General features: G+C 43.4%; 1 protein-coding gene across 15 annotated transcripts; it reads left to right on the top strand.

Moving 5' to 3' along the window:
- The first annotated feature begins 2,960 nt into the window (after window positions 1-2,960).
- LOC124861253 lies at window positions 2,961-9,401 on the top strand. 15 transcript variants are annotated; one of them, XM_047354820.1, is made up of 11 exons: window positions 2,961-3,382; window positions 4,070-4,369; window positions 5,174-5,211; window positions 5,316-5,357; window positions 5,677-6,138; window positions 6,234-6,372; window positions 6,481-6,797; window positions 6,880-7,087; window positions 7,215-7,322; window positions 7,641-7,777; window positions 8,165-9,401. In XM_047354820.1, exons 3-11 carry the CDS (start codon window positions 5,195-5,197, stop codon window positions 8,739-8,741), a joined length of 2,007 nt encoding a protein of 668 aa, XP_047210776.1. In that variant the 5' UTR covers window positions 2,961-3,382; window positions 4,070-4,369; window positions 5,174-5,194; the 3' UTR covers window positions 8,742-9,401. The 15 variants fall into 15 exon arrangements, with proteins under 15 accessions (XP_047210776.1, XP_047210772.1, XP_047210779.1 ...); XM_047354816.1 differs by having other exon boundaries at window positions 5,316-5,537; XM_047354823.1 differs by lacking the exon at window positions 4,070-4,369 and having other exon boundaries at window positions 2,961-3,140.
- The last annotated feature ends 213 nt before the right edge of the window (window positions 9,402-9,614 follow it).

Here is a 9,614-nt window from a genome sequence, read left to right as displayed (position 1 = left end):
GTTTATATCAAGATGTTGACGTGGTCATCCACTGTTCCTTTTTTTCAAGACATTGATGATGTTGGTTTGTACAATAATGTACCCGTGGGGATCCTCTGGCATGAACAGGACTACATCACTCCACACCAGCAGTCCCTTCACCACAACGCATCCTCGGTGGGAAACGTCTTGGAGGGAAACATTGTGATGGGGGCCATGTACATTGTCTTTGGACTTATCTATCATCCACGTGTGGGCTAAACAAAGGGACTAGCGTTGCAGATACTCTCGGTAGCTGTGGGGGGTCGGCTGTTTAGCCGGCCTGACCGAACTGTATGACAAAGGCACGTTGCGGCTACTTCAGTGGCTGCGGTGCAGTGGGGTCTGTCGCTACCTGGACTTGTGTTCAGAGATTCAGCTCTGACTCCTCCTCTTCATGGGCTGAGCTGGAAGTAGGTTAAAGTGATTTATTTTTAAAGTTCCAGAAAAGTTCACCCTGGCCTTTGTAAAATACAGAGTCCCTGTTCATCTATGTTGTAACCCATGGCTGGGCTCCCAACAAAATGAATCATCTGTATATTTGCAGTTACCATCAATTTTGTTTAGTGATTTACTATCTGGATTGATTTTGTTTTCAGTCATGTATTTTAGTTTCCATAACACATTTTTTCAAAATGGGGTCTCTTGCTGACTTTATTATGAAGTAATTATCTACATTTCTTTTAAGACAAAATAAGCGATAAGGAATAGAGGAAAGGAAAGAACAGAAAAAAAAAACATTAATTTCCTACATTTCTGAAGGAAACTTCATTCTCCTATGTTTTCAAGGACCTTGACCCTTAAATGGACAGTAACATATAAATACAGTCAGTCATTTTCTACCGCTTATTCCATAGTGGGTCACGGGGAAGCTGGTGCCTATCTCCAGCAGTCTACGGGCGAGAGGCGGGATACACCCTGGACAAGTCGCCAGTCCATCGCAGGGCAACACACAAACAACCACGCACACATACATATAAATACATTTGAAAGTTATTTCATTACCATTTTCTGATGTATCTAGGCTAAAATGACACTCTTTTGTTTTCTTTTTGTTTTTAATAGAATCCTTGTTTTCCAATTTTCACTTTGTACCCCCAGGATACATTGCCCATTTAGGGTTAAAAAATAACAATTTAACATATTTGTAATAACTTAAGTAACATGTAACAATAAAAAACATGGTAAACAATGCATTAAATATGTTATTTTATTGATTTATTTCACAACATATGATATACGGGTACCTGTAATCTGTACATTGGGAGAAGCAATATCATTCTTACCTGTGGTGTTTTTTCTATCGAGTTGTTTTTTAGCTACTGGATTGTCAGTTTCCGTGAGACAAAATATTCTCCTAGATGGTATTTGAGGCTTCCTGGTTGCAGGGGGGGCTGGTTTAAACAATGCATATTTTTGCTGTGTGAGGGTTTCTGCATTACAGACTGGTTGTGACTTGACTTCCCCCTGAAACACAATTTCTTGGATGCGATTTGGCCTTGTTTCAGGTTTTAACAGGGATTTTCCCGCGATAGGTGGTAGAAAAGTGCCTTTTGGTTTAGTGGTATGTGTCTCAGAGTAGCTCTCTTGTTCACGTATGACAAAACCATCTAACACAATGCCACTCTTCTTTAAATCTTCCTTCAAATCCTCAAATTTCATTTTCTCACTGTAGTACAATGTTTTTAGGTGTTTCACATGTTCTGCAAGTTTATTTTGCCTTTGTATTTCTGCAGTGAGTGCTCCTACCTTTGCAGTTAGGATTTTGTTTCTTTTCTTCAGACTTGTAATAATCCGATCATTGTTTGCTTGGTCAAAAGATTTTCTTAACTGCACATGTCCTTTGACATTTTCCTGTTGCTGCAAATGTTCCTTTAACTGCTTATCCTTTTTGAACAAAGATTTTTGTAATTCTTTCCTTTGCTGTATTTCCTGAGTTAATAGACCAAAAGTTAAATCGTACCTTGCTTTGCACATTTCCCTAGTCCTGTCAAATAATCTTTGTTCAATTGTATTTGGTTTGAAAGGAGTTTCTTTCTTCTTAAGCTCGTTAAACTGCTTCTCCACCTGTTTTACCCTGTTCTCAAGAAAATCGGATTCATCTTTTTCTTTAACAATTTCACTGGTCTTCATAGCGAGCTCGTTGTTCTTTTTGGAAATTTCAAGCTTAAGTTTATTTGTATGATTTTGATATAATTTAGCCTTCTCATTGGATTCCAAAATTTCAGACTGCAAGCGTCGGTTTTCCAAATCTACCATGTGAAGCTTCTTGTTTGATTCCCTTTTAAGCTCGGTGATACTCAATTGAAGTTTCTCAACTTGATTTCTGTAGTCTTTTATCTTCAAAGATAATGCATCATTGTTTGAGCATTGGTTCTTTATTTCCTGATGTAACCCTGGGATTTCCAAACGTTCCAAAGCTTTCTTCTCAGAATTGACCTGTATTAGCTGTTTTGCAAGTTTGTCGTTTTCAGCTTCTACATGCTGTAGTTGTCGCTCCATCTTGCAAAATTGAGTTTTCATTTGCCACAGCTGACTACGTAGTTCATCGCCTTGTTCAGCTCTGGTTTTATATTTTAATAATATAGTGGCCAATTGCTTTCTAGACATCTGTGAGATTGTTAACTCAAAAAAATGAATTCCATCTGACGACATTTTGATGGTATAACCTGAGTCTTGGAAAAGCTGAAAGACAATGTAACCTTAATTCAAATGCAAAGCATATAAGAGATGACACTTTCTCTACTGTACTTTGTGACATCATTTCATCATGACATCATAAGATTCCATCAGCAATGTACTCTGCTGTCAAAACAGTTCTGCATATGTGTTGCTAGGCAACATCAAAGTCATAATACAACAGTAAAACCTAAATACAAGACAAAGGCTGTTTTTCAATATGCATATTTGTATGTACTTGCGTACTTGCGAAACCTCATCAACGGTGGCCCAAGTACTGTTCTAATCCTAACTCTGCATTAAAGCAAGTACGCTCAATGTGCCTGGATGTGTTCTTGCTCCACCCATTATGTCAAGTATGCATCGATGCATCCTTGTGCGGACTTTGACACGCAAGGTATCCCCACAACAAATTGTGCCACCAGCAGCAGTAAATGGAAAAGGTGAGTGCAGAATTTTATCGTTTTTATACCACTATTATTTTCTCACAAAAAGTAGTTTTAAGATATTCTAGCTATGAAAGCAAAACTCAAATTTCATATATGCAGTCAGTTCATCAAGAATGTGCATACCATAAAATGTGCTATGAAATGTTGGGAGCAGCACAGCTCCGCTGACAGGCCACATTGGCTGTTGTCCCTACTAACTGCAGACTGACCTCAGCAAGTCAATCTATCATTTTCTGGTAAGTGTTATCTGTTTGTGGTGGCTGAAAGTCAAAAATAAAGCATTTTACTATTTTTTGGCAGGTACATTTATAGTAAGAAAAATATTTTAATACGATATCTTCCAATGATCTAACAAAGCACTTTCATACATATATATGTATGTACATAAAAAATAAAAATTTCCCCAAGATTGGCTATTCGTGTAGGGTGACCAGATCGATCGATCTATCTATCTATCTATCTATCTATCTATCTATCTATCTATCTATCTATCTATCTATCTATCTATCTATCTATCTATCTATCTATCTATCTATCTATCTATCTATCTATCTATCTATCTATCTATCTATCTATCTATCTATCTATCTATCTATCTATCTATCTATCTATCTATCTATCTATCTATCTATCTATCTATCTATCTATCTATCTATCTATCTATCTATCTATCTATCTATCTATCTATCTATCTATCTATCTATCCAGACATTAATAAATGAGATTTTTGAAAAGTTCTGTCATCTGAGTAACTTAGCTCATTGAGTGAAACACATTATATTCAGGACAGTACAGTGCTGCACACAAACAGATGTTTTCAAGCCTTCATGAGGTTTTTCTGCTTAAAATACGTCATGCATACTAATCAGGCGTGACGTGAGCGATCCTTCAAGTTTGTAAACATTGTGTTTTTTATTCTTTAGCAAGTCCGTGGAGTTCAGTGCTTTGATTGTGACCTGGGCATGGTTGTATATTTCTTTTGTTTTGTCCTTTTCAATGTCGTCTCTGCCAATGATTGGGATATTTATTCGTCACCCCGACCTGCACTGAGTCTGCGCAGAGCGTATGATAGTTGTTGTTCAGCGCATGAAGGCTCCCATCCCCCCAGAAAGTATTCAGGACCAGCCACACGTCGGAGCCAACTGAACTTCACATCCAGAGCAGCAGCTATTACTGTCCTGTTACCAGATTTGGTTGGATTTCGTCAGCTAGCATCTATCAGGGTGAGTTGAAGTTTCAATAGAAAATCTGTTTTGCGCAGTTTTTTGTGGAGAAAGCTTGTTTACATTCGGTACCTGAGAATAACAGCATTCGCGCACCTTATTAGCACTTGGTTAGCGGTCGCAACTCGCCCCCCCCCCCCCCCCAACAGAAATAAATAACAACGCAAAACATAAAGCACGAGTAACATTAAGAAGAAGTCGCGTGATTGTTTTCGGAGTTAAGACGAAGATTAATGACGGATATGTTCTTAAGTAGTGAACGCTGCAGCCATCGAGGGGCCTCTTGGCTCATTTTGCGCAGCTACCACGTCAAACCCAAGAAATGAAATAGTAATAAACTAGTAATGGTAATACATACATTTAAAGACAGTGCTCTTGGGTGACAAGTGTGTGACTTTAGTATTGCGTCTCTTTTCGATTAATTAATTTATATTCATGCCAAAATTCACCGCACATTTTCTCCGTTTCTGTTCATCTTTTCCTGGCATCTCCTACAAGTACACATCATTTGCACTCCACCAGCAGATGGTTATGCTTTGTTGTAGTTTATTTGGAAGTCTACCCGGTGTAGTACTGCTGAAAAGTCGCAAATAGCTGTCCCTTTAAACCGCGTAGGGCGCGTGAACGCGCTGTGCCGTGGCTCCCTTGTGCATTTGCGCAGAAAGTGTCCAAACCCTCGGGGTGAAATGTTAAACTAAACCTGAATGCTGTCACTGCAGAACAGATGATGCAACGTATTTTTTGCTAGTTTTTGCTTATTGCATTGATGTTTGTCTTAATCCTTCATTGCATTGTGTGTTTCAGAAGAGGCCACGTTGAGCCAGCATGTCTCCACAGCAGAAGTAAGTCCTTTCTGCTTGCTCTGGTGTTTGTGCAAAAAACAGTAACAGTTACCAGAAAGAGTAAATTCTCACATCCAGTCTCTTTTTATTCTTGACTTTTGGAGACTTCGAAAGGCCAGTTCCCTGAGGACGGAGGGCACGACAAGGTACACGCACCTTGAGAAGGTCATTTAAGTAAGGAGGTGCAAGTCCATGCACCTTCTTATTTAAATTTAAATGCGCCTATATGTCAGCCAGAGTGCCTTGAAGTGTCAGCTGGAACCTGACAAGGAAGACAATGAAGAGAAATGTTACATCAGAATTTTGCCAAAAGCCGAAAACAATCAGTGATATACATTTAAGTTTGTGCTCCTCATGATGCATGTTGTACATTTGTTTAAAATCCAGCTTTCTCGTGATTTTTTTCTGTTATTTGTTTGTGGGTACAATTTAAAAAATGTGTTTGTTTGTTTGTTTTGTTTTTAGGCACCACAGGCCATCTGATCGGCGCGTTATCTATTGCCTCCTGTGCCAAAAGCCCCAAAGGCATATTTCCACTCACCTGGCCAGGTGCTGCATGAAGGGCCAGTCTCCATCAGAACAGCAGAAGGAGCTTCAGAGGGCAAAGTGCTCCATGAAAGCATGGACCCTTAAAGGACGGCGTTGGGACTACCGCCAGCTCAGCCGTTGGTGCGCGGACCCGGCCGGCCGCTATGAGCTGCTGAACCACCTTCGGGAGGCGGGGTTCTTTGTTTTGCACCCACCTGACGAGCATGAGCTGTCCACGCTCAAGGAGGCAGCAGCTCTGGCCGAGGAAGCCGCCGAGCCCGAATCTGCTGAGCCCGCAGCCGCCTCGGCGGAGGTGTCTGTCACCAGTCTGGAGTTGGGGTCCGCCTCTGGCAGCGAGGAGGAGCCGGGGAAGGAGCAGGATAGGTCGTCTGGGCAGACGTAAGTGCAAACAACACAATGGCACGCATGGCTTCTTTTGTTGTTGTCCGCTTTTGTGATGTTTTTGTTGTGGGTTTTAATGTTCTCTGCCACAGTTCCACGGGGCAGACAGGGGCTCGGAAAAAAATGAAAGGGATGGGGATGTACAGGCAAGTGTCCTTAGATGACCCGCTCCTCAAGAGCTACAGGGCACACCTTGCTGAGACACTAAACATCTCCAAGAGCAAACAGGAGGTAAGTGGCCATGGAGAATTTAGGCAAGATGTATTGTTGTGTGACCACGTCTGCATGGCTACTTGAACCTCTCCTCTTCTCTTTTGCTTCGGTACCCCCCCCCCTCAGATTGCCAATGTGGCCCGATGGTTGCATTTTCTCTTGCCGCTTTCAGGCCAGGTGTCCGCAGAGTTTGTACGCAGTGTGGCCAAGGTCGGCCAATACGTCAAGAACCGTGAGAGCGCTCAGTTGGGCAGGGCCACGATCACTACGTACATTGAGCACATGCTGCGCTTCACTGCGTTTGTCAGGGAGCGGTCCAACCCAGAGGAGGCTGCGGACTGCGAGATTTTCATCCAGGCTCTCAAGTCCGCCTTGCAAAACCTGGGGAGCAAGGATGAGCGTAGCAGAAGGCAAGCACAGTCTGCTATGGCTTGTCCTCATGAGTTCAGATCCAAATCTTTTTTACTCATGTTCAAATGAAAAGTGCCTCTTTCTCCCCTCATTTTGGCTTTCTTGTCATTTCAGTCCTAAGCTGGTGGTGGGGCCTGCCACCACCCTGCGCAGATGCCAGGGGGTCATCTTCAGGGCAGAGGAGGAAATGCAGAAGCTCCAGAAGAACCTGGACCAGGACAGCCACGTCACAGAGGAGCAGAGGACTCGCTACCGCTACTACTGCCAGGTTCTGCTCATCCTCAAGCTCTGCCTGAAGCCATCGGTGGTAGAAAACCTCACAGTAAGAGAGTGTCTTCCGCAGCCTTTGGAAGCTCTGTTGTGCCATGTTGTGCGTGTGTTCTCAAGGCCCTAACGTTCATATTGTGGCCACCTCACCTCACCTTTTTTCTTTTTTTTTCTTCCCCCAGGCCAAAGAGTGGCTAGAGCGCATTCCCTACGGTGATATGATGGTTGTGGTGCACCATGCAGTCGGCAAATGGACAGCCTCTTTCGCCCTGTTTAAGAGTAACGCCTCTGTACGATGTGTTTTTTTTTTTTTTTGCTATAACAAGCCATGCATTATATAAAAATATGGTTCAATAATGAAAGGTATTAGATCAGAGGATCTTGTTGCTAAAGTGTAACGTGTAACGCTAAGTTCATCCTCTCTATGTCTATCCTGTATATGTGATATTATTCCTCCTTCAGGCTGAGGTTAAAGATTTTGCATTCCATTTAAGTGGGTATTTCTTCTATAAGATGGTTTTTTAACAATTTATTTGAAGCAGTGCCAGCTTCTGTTGCTGTGTTTCCTGACTGCTTTGACTCCCATCCTTTCCTCTCCTCCTCTTCAGCTCCTGGAGACGTACTTTAACAAGGTCCGTGCAGGGTATATCCAGGGGAGTGATGTCGAGGACGTTCGCTTTTTCCTGACCCGGTCAGGGTCCGCCATCAAAAGCGCACATGTGGAACTGAGCCGTCTGCATCTACAGTGAGTGTAGTTAGGTGGTTATGATTCCTGAAATGGTGTTTCTTGGTGTCAGAGGAAATGCTGTATGTTACCATGTCTCTGCCTTCCAACTACAACCTGCCGAGCGTTTCTAGCCAGGACGTGAGGCGAGTCCTGTGGCGGGACGCCGCAGCAGCGTTTCCCAACGACATTGCCTTGCTGGGGGCCTACCTCGGGATCTCTGAAGCCAAGGGTGGCTTGTCATCCCGCACGAATCTGAGCACCGAACAGGTGGTAGGAGTGGCCTGCGACATCAGTGCTTTGGCCATGTGAGTGCACTTGATGTTTCCATGTGCCGCTTAACCTTTCCTGAGGGGCGGCATGTGTTTAGTGACATGTTCTCCCTCTTTGTGTCCCTTCTCCCTCAAGAAACACCGGCTCCCTTCAAGGCAAACAGGCTCCAAAGAGACGCACGGAAAGCAGCCAGGAGCAGGAGCAAGACCTGGGTGCTTTCTTGCAAACATTTCCAGTGGGGCTGGATGGTCGGGCACCTACCAAAAAGAAGAGGCAGGAAAAGGGCTTCTCCACCGACAGGAGCCTGTATAATGCTTGGAGGTCCGAACAGTACAAGCAGAGGCACCAGTACCTGAAATGTAAGTCTTACCCACGGTTCCTTGCCACATGGAAACATGCCAATGGAGGGAGAAGGGTGGGGGGTGTTTCAATTGTCATCCGTAACCGAAATGTGGGTGGTCTGTCTCAGCCAAATGGAGCCGGCAACAGCCTGCAGTGCAACAGGTCCGCAGTTACATCAAGCAGATGGGCTGGACGGGAAACTGCGTCTCTGCCGATGAGGTCGTCCGCACTGGAAAAGGACGAGGAACTCATCAGGCACGTCGCACAGCAGAGCTGGACAGGGCTAGTTATTGCCGAGAGCAGAAAGCACGGTGCCGGAAGAGGTGGGTGGATGTCACATGCTGATTTGTCACAGTTGAATCACAGTTAATGAGTCGGATCAGAGTTAAACCAGTCGTTATGATTCAGAATCAGCTTTGTTGCCAAATTTGGGCACACAGCAAACACACATTCTGTCCGCCTTTTGCCGTGTTTCTGTGCATGTCCCTTGTGTGTTCGTGGGACAGCATGTGGCTTTGACAAGTGACGCTTTTGCACTTTCTCCTTACACACAGGGCTAGGGTTAGGGGAAGGGGACTGACTCCTTCTCCCGAAAGAGAAGGTCGGTGCACGGTCCATCCCCTGGGGCACCCTAGGCCCTTGGTTCCAGGCTCAGGGGTTAGGGTTAGGGTTAGGCAATTTTTCTCTCTCGGTGACTCTCCCCAACTCGTCCAGCGACTGAGTGGTTGAAACTGGAAAGTCAAAGGTAATGCACTGGCCGTCGCACGCCGTCCGCAGCTCTCATGTCCTTGGACGCACCCAAGCAGAGGAAATAGTAGTAATAATAGTAATAATAATAATAATAATAATAAAGAGCTAAAGTCAGAGTTGTATAACATGCTAAGGCTGTATAAGCTCTCCTTCAAACAAGCTAACTTACTAAATAAATGCTGAGGTCCTAATCCCACTGTAAGATAAGTCCTGAAAGGCTGGTTACTGAAAAACTAAAATTGTGGAAAGATTCTATTTTACAGTGTAAAATACAGAAAAATCAGTAGTGAGGAAAAGAACAGCAGTCTAAAACATGAAAATGAAGAATAGCTCAGGATTGAAGCAAAATTAAGTTAAAAACGCCTATAGTTGAACCATAAATGGTAAACATTTAATATTAAATATTGAATGGTTAGAGATTAAACATTAAAGGATTAGACACATCATCAGTAGTGGACCTCGGGTGTCATTGAGTGTTTCGGCCATTTATCAC

This window comes from Girardinichthys multiradiatus, chromosome 24 (assembly GCF_021462225.1).
Source record: "Girardinichthys multiradiatus isolate DD_20200921_A chromosome 24, DD_fGirMul_XY1, whole genome shotgun sequence".
Taxonomy (NCBI): Eukaryota; Metazoa; Chordata; class Actinopteri; order Cyprinodontiformes; family Goodeidae; genus Girardinichthys; species Girardinichthys multiradiatus.
The sequence above is the reverse complement of the archived record's forward strand: the minus strand, read 5'-3'. Positions and strand labels throughout refer to the sequence as shown.

Coding starts and splice junctions, on each gene's coding strand:
- LOC124861253 (XM_047354818.1), top strand. CDS start 5,428: ATGCGCCTATATGTCAGCCAGAGTGCCTTGAAGTGTCAGCTGGAACCT. Junction 6,139..6,233: donor GATAGGTCGTCTGGGCAGAC/GTAAGTGCAAAC, acceptor TCTCTGCCACAG/TTCCACGGGGCAGACAGGGG. Junction 6,798..6,879: donor GCTATGGCTTGTCCTCATGA/GTTCAGATCCAA, acceptor TTGTCATTTCAG/TCCTAAGCTGGTGGTGGGGC.